This window comes from Cavia porcellus, unplaced genomic scaffold (genome assembly GCF_034190915.1).
Source record: "Cavia porcellus strain 051 isolate PalLab524CR breed Dunkin Hartley unplaced genomic scaffold, mCavPor4.1 scaffold_28, whole genome shotgun sequence".
Taxonomy (NCBI): domain Eukaryota; kingdom Metazoa; phylum Chordata; class Mammalia; order Rodentia; family Caviidae; genus Cavia; species Cavia porcellus.
The window spans coordinates 51,143,240-51,162,749 of record NW_026947511.1 but is presented as its reverse complement, the minus strand read 5'-3'; the positions used below and the strand labels follow the sequence as shown (position 1 = coordinate 51,162,749).

Sequence of the window (19,510 nt, the reverse complement as noted above, 5' to 3'; positions counted from 1 at the left end):
GTTTGTGGCACCACGCGGTGGCTACGGTTCCAAAAACTTGTATATTCCAGTCGTCGCTGAGAGATTTACGAGTGGAGCCTGCATGGGGTCAGTAACAGTTTTGCCCGTGAAAGCGCAAGGCTTTAAGGGAAGTGAGGCATTCTTTCAGTGTGGGCAGTCCCAAAAATCTCTGCTTTGGGCTATCCGAACCCAAAGAACGTGAGAGATTTTATAGAGTGTGGACACAGGTTTGCCCAGAAAGAACCCTGCCCTGGGCTGTCCTAAGGACGTGAAAATGCACAGACCCACGTGAATGGGGAGAACAGTGGACTGGGGCTGCCCAGTGCCAAAAGTTCCCCGGGGAGTGCTCACCTGAAATCAGTCTGGCCGATGCTGAGTGCAGGCGGCTGGCGACAAGGACGTCTCGGGAGAGGAAAAAGCTCAGGATTAATCCAGGATGTTATCTGGTTATCGGCTAGGGGACTCAATTGGGTGTGTCCCAGGAGTCAATCGCCTCCCGATCGAGTCACAGCACCAAATGCTAGGATTATTTCCAAAAGATGAGAAGTATAAAATAAAAAGCGGCCTTTATTCTGAGAACACGGAGAGAGATGACCAGCAGTGAGGGTCCTGGGAATCCCCCAGGACCCCCACCGCTGGCGTCTGGCGATCTCTTCAGCCGACACGTGGCGTGGGGGCATGTAAATAGCTTCGGTTTGGGGTAGAACCTAAGGGGGCATTAGGGATGCACAGGTAGCCCATTGGTCTTAGTTTGATGCCAGAGGTAATTCCTAAGAGTGGGGGGAGATAGGAGCTCCTTGGCTTTACTGGCTACAGTATCTGGCCTGGGCCAAAGCCCTTTCATCTGGGATTGGTGGAGCTACAGACTGTGTAACTGTGCCTGGCTTCTGCCGTGGGACGTGAATGGAAGACGGGGTGGGATTTTCATATCGTGACTCTATTTCCCCTCTCACTCCACTTCTTAGAGCTGGCGTGCAGGCCTGTGTCCACCCTGCACGGGGGCACAGAACCACAAGCCCAAGGACCTGGGTCTTGAGTGAGGCCCACCCTGGCCCCCTCCTGTCCTCCGCTGTGTGTCTGGGGTCTCTTTCCCAGCACCCCCTGTGCGCACATTGACTTCCCGGGAGACACAGGCTCGGCTGCACCCCCCAGAGGCCGGGCAGGTAGCCCCACCCGGAAGGCCCTGAGGGCCGGGGCCAGGGCTCCTTCCATTGGTTGTGCTGCTGTCACCTTTGCCACATGACCTCTGTCCTTTTCGTGGCCTCTGGCAGGAAAGCTGCATCTCTACTCCTTTTTTATTTTGAGACAGTGTCTCGCTGAGCAGTCCAGGCTTGGAATCTTCCTGCCTCAGCCTCCCAAGGGCCTGGGGCTGAAGTTACAGTGTGGGCGGGACTGGCTCGCTCCCTGGCCTTCCTTCCCACCCTCCTGCTTTGTGCTTTGGCTGTGTCTTCCCCTTCTGAGTACTAGCACCCACTGTCTTTATAAAATGTCAGCTCTCACTGCAGGAAGTTGCCACAGCCACCCATCTCTCCTCCGCTCCCTCCGCCCTCTGCCTTCCCCTCAGGCCCTTCCTCTTGTTAATAATAATAGTCTCCTTTCTACTTTAGCTTCATTCTTTAGAGTTTCCCACAGAGGGAGGGCACGCCTGCGCATCTTTCTGAGTCTGGCTTATTTTAGTCAACACAATTATCCCCGGTTCCATCCGTTCTCCTGCAGATGACAAACTTTCATTTTTCTTTACAACTAAATAATACTGCACTGTGTGTATAGACACATTTTCTCAGCCATTCAGGTGTTGATAGGCACTGAGGCTGATTCCACGTCTCAGCATCTGTGGCTCGTGTCCCAAAAAGCATAGGGATAGCTGAGTGTGGTGGCAAAGGCCTTGAGTCCAGCCTTCTGGGAGGCTGAGGCAGGAGGGTTGTAAACTTCAGCCCAACCTGGGCAATTTGGTGACTCACCAACACTTTACCTCAAGATAAAAAATAAAAAAATAAAATAAAGACTGAAGATGTAGCTCAGTGCAAAGGGCCTGCGTTTAATCCCTAGCATTGAAAACAACAACAACAAAAAAAAAAAGAACAAAACCATGAGTATGTGAGTGTCCTCATAGTACGGTGACTTTTATTCCTTTGGGTGGGCAGGAGTGGACAGCTGGTCACGTGGTGCCCCCCCCCCCCCCCCCGCCTTAGTGTTTGAGGAACTTCCATTCTGATTTCCACAGCAGCCGTTCCGGTTTGTTTTCCCACCCACGGTGCAGGAGTGTTCTTTCTTCAGGTCGGGTCATCATCATTTTCTATTTCTTTATTTCTTTCTTTAGTTTTTTGGCTTATTGAGACAAGGTCTCCCTATGCAGTTCCGGCTGGCCTTGAGCTTGCTTTGCAATCCAAGCTGGTCTCAAACTCACAGAGATTGTCCTGCCTCAGCCTCCCGAGGGCTGGGATTACAGGCGCACAGCACCACACGCTCATGGCTTCTGGATGTTACTTGTTGCCGGGTTCTGCTCTCGAGGTCTGTGCCTGTGTCTGCAGTCTGGGGTGCATCCTGCATGTTTTCCTAGCACATCTCCCACCGAGGCCCTTGACCCATTTGGGACTGACTTTTACACAGGGTGAGAGACAGGGCTCTAGTCTCTCTCTCTCTCAGCCTCCTGAGTTCTGGGATTACAGGCGTGCCCCATGCCTCGGTTTCAGTCTCCACACGAATCTGGCTTCCCCAGCAGCATCTGTGTGGCTGTGGGTCCAGAATCAGATGTCTGTGGTTGCTGGATTTGTTGTTGTGGTGGTGGTGTTGGTGTGTGTGTGTGTCCTCCACCCTGTTCCGTTAGTCTATGAATCTGTTTTTGTGTGTCTTCCCCGTGGCTTTGTGGAATAAGCTGAAATCACATGTTCCGATGCTTCCGCTCTTGCTCCCTTTGCTCAGGATGGCTTTGGCCACTCTGGGTCTTTTCTGTTTCCGTGTGAACCTTTTTCCAGTTCTGTGAAGAATGTCACTGATGCCCTTTTTTCTTTTTTTGATACTGTGGATTGAACGCACGACCTAGTGCTTGCCAGACGGGTGCTTGTGCTCCTGAGCTAAATCCCCGGCCCCTATGTCATTGGTAACCCTGATGGAGATCGCATGAATCTGTAGGTAGCTTTTAGCAATATGTCATGTTAGCAATATTAATCCTGCCAGTCCCTGAAAGTGGCAAGTCTTCTAGTGTCTTCTTCAGTCTCCTTCTTTAGTATCCTGTAAATGTCATTGTATTCTTACCTCCTTGGTTAGATTGAACTCTAAGGTATTTTAATTTTTTAAGTTAATGTTGATGGAATTGTTTTCCTTAGTTTTTTCTTAGCCAGTTCATAGTTGGTGTGTAGAAAAGCTACTGATTTTTAATGTTGACCGTGTGTTGCTTTGTTTTTGGTATTTGAGACAGGATTTCACTATGTGGTCCAGGCTGACCCTAATGCATTCTGTCGCCCAGGCTGGCTTCAAACTTGTGGCAATCCTCCTGCATCAGCCTCCCTGGGTTCTGGGGTCATAGAGATGCACTACTGGACCTGGCCTAATGCTGACTTTATATCCTGTGACTCTTTTAGAGCAGCTCCTAGACACAAGCGAGGTGGCTTAATGAGACCCTTAAATATTGAGTAGCCTAAGTATTGAGTCAGATCAGGTTTCACTGTGCCCCAGTAACGTTTGTTGCCATGGTGACTTGTAAATTAGGGCACAAATCTGTGCTGGTGTGCATCCCCCAGGCAGCGCGACTCTGTCACTCCTCCACTCCCGGAGTAAAATCTATGCTATGCGGCGGTGCAAGCTGCCATCCTAGCCACTCAGGGGGCTGAGGCAGGAGGATGGTGAGCTCAGCCAGCCTGAGGAATTTGGGGAGACCCTACCTCAAAATGAGCGAGGGAGAGAGAGAGAGAGACAGAGACAGAGAGACAGAGACAGAGAGACAGAGGAGAACCAGTTTGAAGTTTTGTCTACCTGCATTTCATAGAAGTACAGGTTAATATCTCAGACTCCAAAATACTTTTCCAAAGTACTGAGTAAGAAACTCCATGTTTATTTCTTTTGTAAGTTGGAAATTTTTCCACCGGACTTTCCATAAACACATTGTAAACATTCTTCTCATCTTCATAATCAAGTGCTGATTTTATTCCTGGATTCTCTCCAGGGTAGAATTTCAGGGAAGAAAAGGATTGTGACTCTTCTTCTTCTTCTTCTTTTTTTTAATCAAGAAGTGCTAAGAAAATCGGTCTCAGTCTCCTGGAAGCATCTAGAAGACCACACAGTCCCAGGCTCCCAGGAAATAAAACCCACCGGGAAGAACCCAAAAGAAAAGGAAGATTTCACTTTATTAAAATGTTCTGTAATGTCCTGGGTGATTGTGTGCTTTTGATTATTCATGCAATAGCAAGTGTGCTTGAGTGCATGTGTGTGCACATGTGTGTGCCTGAGTGTGTGTGTGTGTATTCGAGTACGTGACTGCATGTGAGCCAGTGAGTGTGCACAGTGTGTGTACAGCATGGGTGGGTGTGAGTGTGCACAAGTGTGTGTGAGCCTGCCTGGGAGCACTGCCCAGACCCCAGGGTGTGCCCAGGTATTAGAGGCAGGTGCAGGTCTGCTCTGAAGCCCCGTCCCTCTGCAATTCCAGCCTTGGCCACTCCTAGTTTTGTTTCTCAGACAGCAAACAAAAAACCGCTGAGCCAGCATGGGGTTTCGGGAAGCCACGTGACCTCCCCACCGGCTCTCCTCGACCCTGCCCGAGGTGGACACCATGGACCCGCTGGTGGCTCTGCTCTGCCTGCTGCCCCTGTGCCCAGGTAGGGGAGGCAGCGGGGGGCTGAGCCCGAGCTGGCCAGGGGCTATTGCACCACTGGCCTTGCTCATCTGTGCGGCTCTTCCTCCCCGCCACCGGCGCTGCCCCTGCACCCACAGGCCTGGCAGCCACGGCCACCTCCTGTCCTCGGAACGTGAACATCACCGGCGGCAGCTTCACCCTCAGCCAGGGCTGGGCCCCCGGGAGCGTCCTCACCTACTCTTGTCCCCCCGGTAGCTACCCGTCCCCCGCGTCCCGGATGTGCAGGAGCAATGGACGATGGCAGACCCTGGGACCCACTGGGAGCTCCAGCCGGGCCATGAAGGCCACCTGCAGACGTGAGGCTCCTTTGGGGTCCTGGTGGGGTGCCCTGCCAGGGCTCAGCCCTAGATGTTTATGTAGGAGTTGCCTGTGGTGAGGGCATTACCCCGACTCTGTGGTGTGGGAGGAACTGCCAGGCTGCAGTAGCTGAGGGGCTAAGAAAGTTGGAGAATGTTACTTATGAGGCTGAAGCAGGAGGGTCGCAGGTTTAATTTAGCAAGACACTGTCTGAAAATAAAAAATCCGAAAGAACCGGGGATGTGGCTGAGCACTTGCTAAACGTGCGGGCCTTGGGTTCAGTCCCCACAACAGAAAAGCAAAGCATCAAATCACATTCTGGGAAAGGTCAGCCGCCTTGGAGGAAGTCGGGGTGGGCCGCGGCTCCAGGCGGGGAACCGAAGCGGCGGTGGCTGTGTGCACGCAGCCGGCTGTGCCAGCGGGTCTCAGGGCCCGCAGGGCTGGCGATTCACCGCAGCGAGGCTGAACTCCCGGGAAGTCACCTCAAACAGTGATTCTGTTTCCATCTCGGTGTCCCGCCCCGACAGCCAGCGCCCCCCCCCCCCAGCCAGCAAGCTGTCACCCACCTGTCCGCGCATCCCTTCTTCTCCCCCCAGCCATCCACTGCCCCGCCCCGGTCTCCTTTGAGAACGGTATGTTCTCCCCGCGGCTTGGGGCATACCCCGTGGGCGCCAACCTGAGCTTTGAGTGTGACGAAGGCTTCACGCTGCGCGGCTCCCCGTTGCGCAGCTGCCGCCCCAACGGCGTATGGGACGGGGAGACCACCGTGTGTGACAACGGGGGTGAGTGGGGCCTGCAGGGGGCTGGGATGGCCTCAAGGGCAGGGCAGCCTTGGGGTCCAGCCTGGGGGGGGGCGGCACAGGGGATGCACCCAGGGCGTGGGCGCCTCAGCGCCTGGCTCCTTCTCTGTCTGCTTCTGGGCAGGTCACTTAACCTCTCTGTGCCTCAGCTTTCCCATCTGTAAAATGGGCCAGGTGGTTCTGTATTAGCGTTTGGAGCGGCCACCAGCTCCTGGTGGACACTGCACATACTTCCAAGGGGGTCCCGGTGCCCCCCAAGGGGGGACTGTGGTCCCCAGGGCTCCACCAGCCCTGTGCACCTATGTGCTGCTGTAACACAGAAGACAGGCAGTGGCTAGGTGGCAGGTTACTTCCAGTTTGGAGCTATTCTGAGCAGTGAGGTCCTAAGGTTCTTCTTGTGGGTGCCTTTGGTGCCCTTTTTCCTTCTGAGTGAATGAACTGGATGTCGGGAGTGCTGACAGCCTGGCACCGATTTAGCTTTTGTCATGGCTGACAAATTGCTTGCTGGTGGAGCCTAAAGCATCACACAGGGGCCTGGTTGCTCTGTATCCTCTTGGGTGCCACCAGCTGTAGTGTCGGGCACTCTGTGGGGTGGGGTGGGCTCCCCAGCACTGTCTCCCCAGCACTGGCTCAGGGCAGGCACAGGTGTGGCCGAGGTCAGGGCTGGGACACTCTGCTCCCCTCTCTTCCCTGTCTGTGGCTCACCCTGGTTGCAAGGTCCCGCCTCTCCAGGCCCCCTCGGCTGGGCCAGTCTAGCAGGCTGGGAGGGACCGAGGGCTCAGCACCCCACTCAGCTCCGCCTCTGTCCGCAGCTGGCCACTGCCCCAACCCGGGCACCTCGGTGGGTGTGGTTCGGAAGGGGTCCAGCTTCTGCCTGGGGGACAAGGTCACCTACAGCTGTGCCTCTGGTCTGGTGCTCACGGGCTCTGCCCAGCGCGAGTGCCAGGACAGCGGTGTCTGGAGCGGGACGGAGCCCCTGTGCCGCTGTGAGTAGCCCTGCTATCCCCTAGCCCCGCTGTCCCCCGAGATGCCGGGCCCAGCCCTGCTGACCCCTGTGGCCCTCCCCACAGATCCCTACTCCTATGACTTCCCTGAAGACGTGGCCCCCGCCCTGGGTACCTCCCTGTCACACCTGCTGGGAGCCACCAACCCCACCCAGAAGAAAGATGGTGAGCACAGGGCAGGTGCAGGGCCGGGAGGGCACGGCCCGGAGGAGCGGTGGGAGCTGGACCCTCCCTCGCCATCTCCACAGAAAATGTGGCCCGAAAGATCCAGATCCAGCGCTCAGGCCACCTGAACCTGTACCTGCTGCTGGATGCCTCAAAAAGTGTGTCGGAGGAGGACTTCGAGATCTTCAAGCAGAGCGCCTCCTCCATGGTGGACAGGGTCAGGAACCGGTGCCAGGGCCTTCCCGGCCCACTGTCCTCCCTGGTTCTCAGGCCCACTCAGCTGTTGCTTCCTGGGAGTCCCCCAGATTAGGCCCAGGCCACGGTGGGGGGTCTTAAGTGAACTCACGCAATTGCATTGTTCATTCTACAACACACTTCAGGGCCACTACTGCCTGCCAGGCACGATGCTGGTTGTGGGTGCTTGGAGACCCCAAAGTGAACAGGGCAGAGCCAGCCGCGGTGGCACATGCCTGTAGTCCCAGCACTCGGGAGGCTGAGGCAGGAGAATGGCCACGAGTTCAAGACCAGCCTGGGCTACATAGCGAGACCCTCTCTCAAAAAACTGAAAACCAAAAACCAAACGATGCTCTTCCCCCCACCCCTCGCAAAAAAACAGGGCCAAGGTTTTATTTTCCAGGAATTCTTTGTGTCATAGATAGTAACAAGGTAGCCCTGGAGGGGGTGTGGTAGGCAAATGTTAGTGCCCTTGTTAAATAATTTATTTTAAAGAGGTTAATAATGTAATATTATTTTCCTTTTAGGATTTCAAATTTTGTATGGGTGTAGACAAGTGTGCAACACATTTGAGTGGAGAAGTGCTCATGAAATACATGACTGTCCATAGAGGCCTGTGTTGGAGTTTGTGCCTGAAATGTTTTCACTGACAGGCTGCAGGGATAGAAGAGTCTGGAAACAGTAGTTTCAATTCCTGGGCTGCACATGATTTCATAATGACTATTTCACAACATTCTTGTAGAGGACAGATTTTCCTCCCAGCTACAGCTGCAGATAGAACCCAGGGCTGGGTACTGTCTGGGTTGTGCCTGTAATAATCCCAGCACGTGGGAGGCTGAGGCAGGAGGGCTTCTGTGAGTTTGAGACCCTCCTGGGCTAAATAGTGAGTTTAAGGGCAGCCTGAACTACATAGTGAGACCCAAAACCCAAAACAAAGAACAGATGCTCAGCAAACATCATTTCTTGGTGTCTGCGAACCAGTTTCTTGTGAGTCTTGCCCCTGTCTGTCTCGGCCCAGGTCTGCCCGCTCCAGGGCCCCTGGCTCCCTGTCTTCCATGGTGGTACTTAGGTCCCTCACCCCATATCCCCTGCTGTCCACAGATCTTCAGCTTCGAGATCAATGTCAGTGTGGCCCTCATCACCTTTGCCTCAGAGCCCAACATTATCATCTCCATCCTGAGCGACAAGGCCCAGGACGTGACCGAAGTGATCTACCATCTGGAAAACGCCCAGTATAAAGGTGTGTGTGTGCACACATGCACGTGCAATGCGAGCTGGGTGAGGTGGCCCACGCCCATGGTGCCAGCCCTTGGGAGGCTGAGGCAGGAGGTTTGGGAGTTGGAGGGCAGCCTGGGCTACATAGTGAGGTTCTGTCGTAGACAACAAGAGGAAAGCAAAAGCTACAGGGGTCTCAAGGCTGACTGACAAAAAGAGAGGGTGCAGAGGGTCCACAAAGCCTGCAGCTGGGTCCTGGGGCGCTCCAAGGGAGGGAGTCGGGTAGGGGCGCCTGGCTCCCACTGCTCCCACTGCTTGCACTCCCAAGCCCAGGGTCCCAGTGCTGGCTCCCGAGGAGCATCGCTAAGGTAGAAAGGCTTTGAAGAGAAGACCTCTGTGAACAGCAGGGGTTCGAGTTTATCAAAGCAGCTCAGTAACCTGCACTTCCAGAGGTCAGAGGACTGCGTCCCTGTGGGGTCCTGCTTTGCCCCATACCAGGCGGAAGGGGGAATTTCTCAGCATCTCTCCTTTGGCGCATTCCAGGTCATGAAAACGGCACCGGGACGAACATCTACAAAGCCCTGTACAGCGTCTATATCATGATGAACAACCAGATGGCCCTCCTTGGCATGGAGACGATGGCCTGGCAGGAGATCAGACACGCCATCATCCTCCTGACGGATGGTGGGTGTCTTGGTTGGTCCTCCTGCCTCAGTCTCCTAAGTGATGGGATCATGGGTGTGCACCACCCCGCTTGGCTCCTGGGCTTTGGTCTTTTCTTTCTCCCCACAGCAAGTGTATTTCAGCAGAATGAACTGAACCACACTGCAGTTAAAAAATTACTTCTTACAAGAAAGCCCTGTAATTCTTTGTAGATGAGATGATTTTTCTGGCATTATTAACGCCATGACAATATACAGAGAATTCTTTTTAATATATACGTTTTAGTTTTCTAAAACTCATCCATACTTACAGAGTACAGTGTGTACTCCATATTATACATATTTACGTAGCCAACCTGGGTTACATATTCGGTCCCTGTCTCAAAAAAACAAAAAACAGGGGCTGTGGATTTAGCTCAGTGGCATAAGCGCCTGCCTTGCAAGCAGGCAGTCATGAGTTCGATCCCTGGTACCAATAAAAACAAACAAAAAAAAAAAAAACAAAAAAGACAAAAAAAAAAAAAAACCCCACAAAAAACCAAAAAACAAAACAAAACAAAAAAACACCACAGCTGGTAGAGCTGATTTGGACATCTCCAGCACAATGAAATGATAAACATTTGCAGTTATAAGATGCAACAACTACCTTGATCTGGTCCTTGGTACTTTGTAGCCCAGGCTGGTCTCGAACTCGCAATGATCCTTCTGCCTCAGCCTCCAGAATGCTGGGATTCTAGGTGGGCGCCACCACACCTGGTTGCACAGTGTGTTTTGAAGTGGCTTCATTGAGGTTCCAAGGCTAAATGCTTCCCCGAGGCTTCCCTCCTCATCGGGATCCCGGGCACCACCCCACGGGCCACTCTTTACCCTCTTGCTTCTAGGAAAGTCCAATATGGGGGGCTCACCCAAGCCGGCCGTGGACGGAATCAAAGACATCCTGAACATTAAGCAGAACAGGAATGACTACCTAGGTGAGCCTCCCCCACATCCCTGTGGGGTCCTGCTCCTCTGCCTGCCCCGGGTGTTGGTGGTGTTGCGGTGCAGGCTGGGAGCCTCACGGCTGTCCCTCTGAGGTCCTGTGAAGGTGGCTTAGGCTCCTGGGGTGGAATTCGGGGCGTGGCCTCTTTGCCCCCTCCCCCCCCCCATTGCTGTGGTCCACACCTCCTTCTCGAATTTCAGGAACCTTTCCAGGAAGAAGGGACCAGATTCTCAGCGGGGACAGTCCCTGCCTGCCCTTCCTACTGTCCCTCAGGCAGCAATGGGTTAGCTGACTAACCCTCTGGCTGTCACGGCCTCTGACAGAACAATTCCTCAAGTTCAGGGAAAACAATTGCACTCACTACCCGGAAAAGAATGAGCTTGTCTTTTTCAGTACCAGTGACTGAACCCAGGGCCTTTATGCAGAGCTGCAGCCTCCACCTTTAAAAACTATTTTCACTTTGAGACAAGGGCTCACATAGTGCTAAGTTGTCTAGGCTGGGCTCAAATTCTGGACCCTCCTGTCTCAGCCTCCCCAGTAGCTGGGATTGCAGGTGTGTGCCTCTGCACCTGGCTCATAGCTGGTTTTGAGCCTTGAAAAATCTTTCCCCTTGGGTCTTCTTTCCATCTGGGTAAGCTGATCATGTGTGTGTGTGCATGTGCGTGTGTGTTTTGCCTCACACGATTTCTCTTTAAAATCCTCTGGCCCAAGGAAGACAAAACTCAAATCCATTTCCTTCCTCCTTAGCACTTGGAACAGAATCAAACGCTTGAAAACTCTACTGAAAAGACATAGGTTGCTATGGTTACAGACGCCAATATAGCAAGAGCCAATCACTGATTTAAATTTTAATTTCTCCAGTTAAGATGTGTGCAGAGTACAGAGCACACAGTCACTGTGCTAACATCCCTCCTGGAGAGAGCAAGGCCCACTTCAGGATGCGCTTTCCGAGCTCCTGGCCTGGGCAGCAGCCTCGCTGTGCTATTAAATGTTCGCAGCCCTGCAGGCCACAGAGACCTCTGTCAGTGGCGTCACCGCCTGTGTGTGGAAGGGGTGACTCGTGGGTGAAGTGCGGGGTGTCTGTCAGTAAGCCTGAACTAAGCCGCCTGCTCTAAGTGGGTTGATTCATAAGTAACTCATATTTGTTTAAAAAAAGGGAGGCCAGGAAGGCTGGGGAGAGCCAGGGGAGCACTGGACCCCAGCCACAGGGCCCCCACCTCAGAGCCCAGCGGGAACTGGCCTGCAGAGACCCTGCTTCGCAGTCAGGGGCTCTGGGGGTCGGCACTCAGCTCCACCCCTTGGTGGTGACACAACAGGTGAAAAGGACACCAAAAAAATAGATATATTATTTTTTAAGACATTTAAAGAAAAAGAAAAGAACACCAGGGGCGGTGGCAGCTGACTGGCTGCGGGGTGTGGAGAGAGACAGGCTGGAGGAGGAGGGGCCATGACATCCGTCCGGGACCACCAGAGAAGGAAGGAGCTGGTGTGGGGTGCCCAGGACTGCAGGGCTCTGAGGACGAAGGCAGGGAGTGGCCAGGGAGCCCCTGGCTGGTGGGCACAGGAGTCCCCATCGCAGCCTCTAGGCTGTGGGGCGGCCTCCGGATGGACGCTGGCCCCTGCTCCCACAGATATCTATGCCATCGGGGTGGGCCAGCTGGACGTGGACTGGGCGGAGCTGAACCAGGTGGCGTCCCAGAAGGATGGGGAGAAGCACGCCTTCAAGCTGCCCGATGCTGCCGCGCTACGCCAGGTCTTCGAGCACATGCTGGGTATGCAACTGCCACCCATATCACCACGGGGACGGGGCGGGGGGCGGAGCCTGCGGGCCAGGCGAGGAGCACTGTCCCCCATGCCTGCTCCCTGACCTTCACTCCGCAGACGTCTCCAGGCTCACAGGCACCATCTGCGGGGTGGGGAACATGTCAGCCAATGCCTCTGACCAAGAGCGGGCACCCTGGCATGTCACCATCAAGGTACAGGAGGGCCCAGGCTGGGACCCCAGGGGGAAGCAGCTGTCGGGTGGGGACCGCCCTGGTCTCAATACCGCCTGCTCCCCCAGCCCAGGGGCCAGGAGACCTGCCGTGGGGCCCTCATCTCTGACCAGTGGGTGCTGACAGCGGCTCACTGCTTCCTCCAGGCCAAGGACCACTCCATGTGGAGGGTCATCGTGGGTAAGGTGGCTGGCCAGCTCCCGAGCCCGTTTCCACAGCTTCCCCCAGTCCCTGGCTGCTCCGGAGTCCTAGCTGCAGTGTTATTCCCAGGGGATCCTGGCTCCAGGTGGGGCAAAGAGTTCCTTATTGAGAAGGAAGTGATCCACCCCGGGTTTGATGTCCGTGCCAAGGAGGGTCAAGGCATCCTGGAGTTCTACGGTGATGACATTGCCCTGCTCAAGCTGGCCCAGAAGGTGAAGATGTCCACTCACGCCAGGTGCCTGAGACCGGGTGGGACAGTCCCTGCAGGGACGTGTGCTCTGGCGAGGCCCCTGGGGGACTTGGAGGACAACCTGGGGGACACACAGTCTTCTCCCCAGGCCCATCTGCCTTCCCTGCACCATGGAGGCCAACATGGCTCTGCGGAGGTCCCAGGGCAGCACCTGTCGGGACCACGGTGAGCACGGGGCCAGGTTTCGGGTGCCACTCTGCGGTTCCCAGACTGAAGTCTGGATGTGGTGTGAAGGGGCTTGGACTAGCGTCTCCTCCTCCTTCCTGGCAGAGGCAGAGCTGCTGACCCCGAAGATTATCCCTGCCCATTTTGTGGCCCTGAATGGCAGCAAACTGAACATGAAACTCAGGACAGGGACTGAGGTGAGGGGCTCAGGGTGGAGGTGCTGCCTCCCCTCCCATGGCTCCCCAGGTGTTGCTCCTCCTCTTCCCCCTCCCCCTCCCCTCCCCCCTCCTCCTCCTCCCCTCCCCCTCCCCCCCGCTCTGGCTGCTTTCCACCTCTGTCTGAGGCCTAGCTGTCCACCGAGCATCCCAAGGCCACTCATCCCATCCTCCCCCATCTTCTCTCTCCCGACACCTGTACTGCAGAGGGCGAGGTGTATCGAGGTTGTTTCCCAGGACAGGAAAACATTCCCCAACCTGACGGATGTTGGAGAGGTGGTGACAGACCAGTTCCTATGCAGCGGGATGGAGGGTGACGCCAACCCCTGCAAGGGTGAGGACCCTCAGCGCCTGGGTACTTGTGGGCTGCTGGGATGCCGCCCCTCATGACCCTGTCTCTGGTCCCTTTTTGCTGGCAGGAGAATCTGGGGGAGCAGTTTTCCTGGAGCGCAGGTTCAGATATTTCCAGGTAAGAAGGCCAAGCTCCCGGGGCTGGGCTCTCAGTCCAGCAGGGGCCCAGCTGGGGGACCTGGAAGGGCCTGGGGACAGGGCCCCAGCACGTCTCTTTCCTTCCCCCTAGGTCGGCCTGGTGAGCTGGGGCCTCTACAACCCCTGCTACGGTGCTTCCGATAAGAATGTGCGCAGGAAGGCGCCCCGAGGTGCCCCGCCGCCACGAGATTTCCACATGAACCTCTTCCGCCTGCAGCCCTGGCTCAGGCAGCACCTGGAGGGCGTCCTGAACTTTCTGCCGCTTTAATCAGGGTGGCCACGTCCTTGGCTGTCTGGCTAGCCTCTGCCATCTCTCTTGTCTTCTACCTCCAAATGCCCACTGGCAGGGCCTGTGCCCCATCATCTCCTCTCGAGGCAAAGACCCTGGGCCTGGGGCCCAGAAGCGCTGGGGTGCCCCGAGCCCATGCCGGTGTGACCATCCCTAACCACTGCCCCCTGCCTGGCCTGTGCTCAAAACCTCCCCTGGGATAGTCGGATCCTTTTCATTTCACATGGAATTCCCCACTTATGAAATTAATAAAATGCTAAGATTTCCACATCTGCTGGGCCCTCTGCTTGGGGGTGGGGAGGCCAGTGTGATTCCAGGAAGGTCAGAGACCCTGCCAGACAAACAGAGGTTGGACTCTGCCCTGTGCCCCAGGCTTGGAGGGTGAACCGGCCTGCTGGGTGGTCTGAGCTGGCCAGGAGGACCAGCGGGACTGAGAAGAGGCACTGACCAGGAGAGTCCTGCTGGGCTCGGCTCCAGTGGCAGGGGTGGGGCTGGAGGCGTATTTCTTCCCTGGCTGCTCAGTGGGGGCCTCCTGCTGGGCTATTCCAGGAAGGCAGTGTGTGGAGGGCAGGCAGGGCCAGTGCAGGTGCCAGAGCACACTGGATAAAAGGCTGGGGGCAGCGGGCAGGGAAGGCGGCCAGGCCCTGATCTGCGGTCAGCCAAGCGGGCACACGGCACAAAGCCAGAGAAGCACCTCCGTGCCTGGTCCCAGGACTCGTCTGCCTTCTGCTGCCATGGGGCACAGTGTTGGCCCCTGGCTCTGCCTGGCTCCCTTAGTCTTGGGGCTGTGGTCTGGAGGTAAGTGAGGGCGGCCTCCCCTGGCCCCTGCCCACAGCGTCCCTCCTGGCTGGTGGCCGGGCTTCAGCAGTCTTTTCCCTCAGGTGTGAGCTCCACCACACTGCCCACATCCAGGCCCTGGAGCCCCTGCTCTCTGGAGGGGATAGAGATCAAAGGTGGCTCCTTCCAACTTCTAAAGCAGGGCCGGGCCCTGGAGTACGTGTGTCCCTCGGGGTTCTACCCTTACCCAGTGCAGACGCGGATCTGCAGGTCCACGGGGAACTGGAGCAGCCTCAAGACTCAGGACCACAAGATCGTCAAGAAGGCCGAGTGTAGAGGTGGGGGGCGGGGCTGAGGTCAGCCCGGGGGGCTGTGCGGAAGAGGGGAGTCCAGCTGGGCCCCGCCAGAGCAGCTCTGGGTGCAGCGGGAGGGGGATGCAGAGCACTGCCTAGTGTCAGGCGGCCCAGCAGGAAAATGGCGCCTGGAAGTGGGGGTGCCGCCCTGGTGGGACCAGGAGGGTGCTGCTTCTCTGTGACAGGGCCTTCTCCTCTTGGTGACTTCTGCTTGTCCTCTTCCCCAAAGCGATCCACTGCCCGAGGCCCCAGGAGTTTGAGAATGGGGACTACTGGCCGCGGTCACTACACTACAACGTGAGTGACGAGATCTCTTTCCACTGCTACAATGGCTACACGCTCCGGGGCTCTGCCAACCGCACCTGCCAAGCCAACGGCCGGTGGGATGGACAAACAGCCATCTGTGATGACGGAGGTGAGGCCCCACCTGAGGTCAGGCGTGGCCCTTTGCCTGCGCTCGGGGCCTGACCTCTGTGTGCCTCACCCCCCTGCAGCGGCCTACTGCCCCAACCCCGGCATCCCCATCGGCATGAGGAAGGTGGGCAGCCAGTACCGCCTGGAAGATACGGTCACCTACCACTGCAGCAGGGGGCTCATGCTGCGCGGCTCCCAGCAGCGCAAGTGCCAGGAAAGTGGCTCCTGGAGTGGGACGGAACCTTCCTGCCAAGGTGACCCCTGCTCCTGCCCCAACTCGTGTCTATGTCTCCCAACCTGGGGTCCCCACCTCCAGACTGTCTTCTCTCCCTGCACACCCCGGCTCTTCCCAGACCTCCCTGAGAGCTCTGTAGCCCTAGAAATGCACCATCCTGGTCTCTGTGCACTGTGGCCCTCGCGTCCTGATCCGAGCTTCTACTTCTCCAGACTCCTTCATGTATGACACTCCCCAGGAGGTGGCCGAGGCCTTCCTGTCTTCCCTGACCGAGACCATAGAAGGGGTCGATGCTGAGGACGGGCACAGCCCAGGTCTGGGGCATAGTGGACATGGGTAGGGGACCTGGATGGGGCGGAGCAGGGTCGGAGAGCTCTGTGCGTGGTTGGAGCCTGGTCTCGGTGTCCTGCAGGGGAGCAGCAGAAGCGCAGGATCATCCTGGACCCTGCGGGCTCCATGAACATCTACCTGGTGCTGGACGGCTCAGACAGCATTGGTGCCAGCAACTTCACGGGGGCCAAGAGGTGCTTGGCCAGCTTGATCGAGAAGGTGGGGTCTCCTCCCTCTGAAAGCAGGGGTGCCGACCAGACCGCACTGCCCTTCCCAGACTGACTCTGTGGTCCCCCAAGCCCCCGAGTCTCAGGGTCCCAGGGTGCCTTTGGGCCTTTCTGGCCTCCCCTTTTGCCCTGAAGTAGTGTCTGTCTTGATGCTTAGCAGCCCTCCAGCTTTGCCCTGGCTTCTCCTGTCTGGAAAAGGTGCCGAGTTCTCCCAACTGACCGGTCTTCTTGGCCCCTAACTCACAGGTGGCGAGTTACGGGGTGAAACCGCGGTATGCACTTGTGACTTACGCCACAGAACCCAAAGTCCTGGTCAGTGTGGTGCAGGACAAGAGCAGCGATGCAGATTGGGTTACTGAGAAGCTCAACAAGATCAGCTACGAAGGTCGGAGTCAGGGGAAGGAAGCGGGGGTTCGCAGTGCTGTGGGGAGTGGCCGCAGAGCAGGGCCAGGGAGGACAGCTCTGCAGCAAGGTTGGCGGGGAAGGGTGGCCCAGGTGGCCGCAGGGGTCCGTGGGATCGCAGGGATGTAAGGGATGCCTCCTCTTCCGTCCGCGCAGACCACAAGCTCAAGAGCGGCACGAACACCAAGAGGGCACTCCAGGAGGTGTACAACATGATGAACCTGGCGGTGGACAGCCAGCCTGGCAGCTGGAACCGCACCCGCCACGTCATCATCCTCATGACCGACGGTCAGCAGGGACCCTTCCCTTTCCCTCTTGGCCGGCCACATGGCCCTGTGAGGTGTCCCCCTGGGGCTGTCAGCTTCCCTGTGGCCTCCCCCAGCTGCCTCAGACCCCTTCATCTTCCGCTCTGGTGTAGCACCCTCAGGGCTCCATTCCTTCCGTAGGCTTGTACAATATGGGCGGCGACCCGGTCACCATCATCCATGACATCCGGTACTTGCTGGACATTGGCAGGGACCGCAAGAACCCACGGGAGGATTATCTGGGTGAGCAGGCAGCCTGGGGCCTGGCGTGGGGTTCCTGGGGCGTGGACGCCCACCTCCCTTCTCACTGCAGATGTGTACGTGTTTGGCGTGGGGCCCCTGGTGGACCAGGTGAACATCAATGCCCTGGCTTCCAAGAAGGATGGCGAGCAGCACGTGTTCAAAGTCAGGGACATGGAGCACCTGGAGGATGTCTTCTTCCAGATGATTGGTAGGGAGACTCGGGCCCCAGCTTTGGCTCAGTACCCCATGCCCTGGCCCAGCCCCGTTTCCCTCTCATCTGGAAGCCCATTGGTCTCATTTCTGCATGGACATGGAAACCGAGGCCGAGCCAGCAAGAGCTGGGCCTCAACATGGCTGGCTCATCGGGTGCTCAACCCCGAGTTCTTTTCACTGCGCCCAGTGCTCCCATGTGGCCTCTGCCTCCTGTGGGCACCTGCTGCCCATGGACACGCAGGGACCCTTTAGTGGGGAGTGTGGCCCTGGGCTCAGCACCCTTTCCACTCGCCCAGATGAGAGCCAGGCTCTGGGGCTCTGCGGCATGGTGTGGGAGCACAGGAAGGGCACGGACTACCACAAGCACCCGTGGCAGGCCAAGATCTCGGTCACTGTAAGCCAAGTGTGGTGTCCCAGGTCCCAGGTGGGGTGTGTGGGAGCACGGCCCTGGCCCTGGCAGCTGAAAGTCCCCTCTGCTGTGCTGTACCCAGCGGCCACAGAAGGGCCACGAGAACTGCATGGGGGCCGTGGTGTCCGAGTACTTTGTGCTGACGGCGGCCCACTGCTTCACTGTGGAGGACCAGAAGCACTCCATCAAGGTCAACGTGGGTAAGGGCACCGCAGCCTGGCCCATTGTTGGGGGGGGACCCCGAAAGTCTCTGGCGACCTGAGCCAGAGGCCAGGGGCCGCCTGCAGGAAAGCAGCCTCCGCTTGCCCCCCAGGAGGGAAGAGGCAGGACCTGGAGATAGAAGAAGTCCTATTTCACCCTAAGTACAACATCAATGCGAAAAAGGAGCAGGGGATTCTGGAGTTTTATGACTACGATGTGGCTTTGGTTAAGCTCAAGAATAAGGTGACATTCAGCCAGACTCTCCGGTGAGAATGCGGGTCCCGAGTGGGCTGGGGGGACTGGAGCCAGGATGGGCCGTGACTGTCCCCATCCCAACAGGCCCGTGTGCCTCCCCTGCACCCTCGGAACAACTCGAGCCCTGCGGCTTCCACCCACAGCCACCTGCAGGCAGCACAGTGAGGCGCGGTCCAGGACAGGGCAGGGTGGGATGGGACTGGGGGTTGGGGTAACAGGAGAGGCTGCAGGAGGCCAGGCTATCCTTTCGGGGCTCTCCACAGTAGCAAACGCAGCCAGAGTATGGGTGCTGAAGGCTTGCCACCCTGGCCTAGGGCACAGAAAGGGCTCGAGGGACGAGTGAGGGCTGGGCAGCGGGGAGGCTGGTGTACCCGTTACACCCCCACGCCAACCCCCGTGCAGAGGAGGAGCTGCTCCCTGCCAAGGATGTCAAAGCCCTGTTCATCTCTGAGGAGCAGAAGAAACTGACCCGGAAGGAGGTCTACATCAAGAACGGAGAGAAGGTGAGCGACGGGGGTGCCGCGTAGGGTGCTCCAGGCCCCTACCCCTTCCCCTGCCGCTGCAGCCATCACTCCTTTTGCCCCTGCAGAAAGCTGGCTGTGAGCAGGATGCCAAGCATGCCACAGGCTACGACAAAATCAAGGACATCTCTGAGGTTGTCACCCCCAGGTTCCTATGCACCGGTGGAGTGGACCCGTACGATGATCCCAACACCTGCAAAGGTGAGGCGGCTCCTGGGGGGCCTGAGTGCCATGGCCCGGCGCTCCCATGCCTACAGCTCCTCTCTCCTACAGGAGACTCCGGCGGCCCCCTGATCATTCACAAGAGGAGTCGCTTCATCCAGGTGAGTGCTCCCTTCCCGTGGCAGGGGGAAGCACCTGGTTTGCACAGACCCCAGGGCTGGGGATGGGAGGATGACAGGGCCTCAACCTGGGTGGTTTAGGGTCACCTGTCTGCCCACGATGTCAAGGAGAATGGGGATGACAGGGCTCCCAGCCTGCTTCCTTTAGGCCAGCACAAATGCAGGTGGACCGAGCCCCACTTCCCAGCTTGAGGAAGAAACCGCACTGAGTGGCCCCCGGTATCCCCTCCCTGGCAGGTGGGAGTTATCAGCTGGGGAGTGGTAGACGTCTGCTATGACCGGAAACGGCAACAGCGGGTACCTGCTTATGCCCGGGACTTTCATGTCAATCTCTTCCAAGTGCTGCCCTGGCTCAAGGAGAAACTCAAGGATGAGAATCTGGATTTCTTATAAGGAGTTTTCAGCTGGAAAGGGGGCATGGGTTCGAATTAAAGCAGCTGCGATAATCACTGTGTTCCAAGGTCCTTTCGGGTAGG

General features: G+C 57.1%; 2 protein-coding genes across 3 annotated transcripts; both read left to right on the top strand.

The window, feature by feature from the left end:
- Positions 1–4,635: 4,635 nt before the first annotated feature.
- On the top strand, positions 4,636–14,078 carry C2 (complement C2). 2 transcript variants are annotated; one of them, XM_005005469.4, is made up of 18 exons: positions 4,636–4,811; positions 4,927–5,145; positions 5,743–5,928; positions 6,759–6,932; positions 7,017–7,115; positions 7,199–7,332; positions 8,451–8,589; positions 9,108–9,248; positions 10,108–10,197; positions 11,837–11,977; positions 12,087–12,181; positions 12,268–12,379; positions 12,470–12,635; positions 12,739–12,815; positions 12,921–13,012; positions 13,238–13,364; positions 13,450–13,499; positions 13,611–14,078. In XM_005005469.4, the coding sequence occupies exons 1-18, from the start codon at positions 4,766–4,768 to the stop codon at positions 13,785–13,787; spliced, it is 2,265 nt and encodes a 754-aa protein (XP_005005526.2). In that variant the 5' UTR covers positions 4,636–4,765; the 3' UTR covers positions 13,788–14,078. The 2 variants fall into 2 exon arrangements, with proteins under 2 accessions (XP_005005526.2, XP_013012075.2); XM_013156621.3 differs by having other exon boundaries at positions 12,458–12,635.
- Positions 14,079–14,262: 184 nt separating this feature from the next.
- Positions 14,263–19,483, top strand: Cfb (complement factor B). Its single transcript, XM_003473953.5, has 18 exons — positions 14,263–14,606; positions 14,690–14,923; positions 15,168–15,353; positions 15,433–15,606; positions 15,800–15,901; positions 16,000–16,136; positions 16,391–16,529; positions 16,703–16,834; positions 16,993–17,094; positions 17,165–17,302; positions 17,604–17,701; positions 17,799–17,916; positions 18,030–18,183; positions 18,257–18,333; positions 18,575–18,675; positions 18,762–18,894; positions 18,967–19,016; positions 19,272–19,483. Exons 1-18 carry the CDS (start codon positions 14,543–14,545, stop codon positions 19,425–19,427), a joined length of 2,295 nt encoding a protein of 764 aa, XP_003474001.2. The 5' UTR covers positions 14,263–14,542; the 3' UTR covers positions 19,428–19,483.
- Positions 19,484–19,510: the final 27 nt, after the last annotated feature.